Source organism: Trypanosoma theileri (assembly GCF_002087225.1).
Source record: "Trypanosoma theileri isolate Edinburgh chromosome Unknown TM35_Tth_47_V1, whole genome shotgun sequence".
NCBI classification, from domain to species: domain Eukaryota; phylum Euglenozoa; class Kinetoplastea; order Trypanosomatida; family Trypanosomatidae; genus Trypanosoma; species Trypanosoma theileri.
The window spans coordinates 90693-91240 of record NW_021639889.1 but is presented as its reverse complement, the minus strand read 5'-3'; the positions used below and the strand labels follow the sequence as shown (position 1 = coordinate 91240).

Below are 548 nucleotides of genomic sequence, written 5' to 3'. Positions count from 1 at the left end.
TGAGTCTGCAAAACCCACAGATATGAGTAATGTCAATGATAGTATTACTGCGCAGCAACCTTCTCCAGCAGCGGAAAGTGCTGTACCCAGTGATGGTAATTCCGGTAACGAAGTCACTGCAGCTCCAGGTACTTCTCCCACAGCAGCTGCACAAGAGAATGGCAATGCTGATTCAACGGCCACCATCACCAACACTAACAGCGAAGCACCAACCACCACTCCATCTCCTCTAACCGACCCACCGATCAGCAAGATCGCTCCCACTATGCAGATGAAGGGTAATGTTGACAGCAGTGTCAGTCCTCTGTGGATGCGCACTGCAGCACCGCTGCTGATTGTTGTTGTGTTGTTCTCCGTTACCCTGTACTGAACGGTGGGCTCATCTGAGAACAAATAATAATAATAATGGTTAAAATAATAAAATCATAATTGCGTATATCCCCCATGGGTGAATGAATTAATAATCTGTTTACCAGCATTCTCTTTTAATTCGAATATCTTTTCTTTTACTTTTACGTGTGTGCGTGTGTTCTTTTTCTAATAATTCC

At 44.2% G+C, this 548-nt stretch overlaps 1 protein-coding gene across 1 annotated transcript; it reads left to right on the top strand.

Moving 5' to 3' along the window:
- Window position 1: 1 nt before the first annotated feature.
- TM35_000471380 (uncharacterized protein) lies at window positions 2–370 on the top strand (the record flags this gene model as incomplete). The annotated part of the gene is made up of 1 exon (XM_029030398.1): window positions 2–370. A coding segment is annotated over one exon (369 nt), but the record flags the coding sequence as incomplete, so codon positions are not given.
- Between the last annotated feature and the right edge of the window lie 178 nt (window positions 371–548).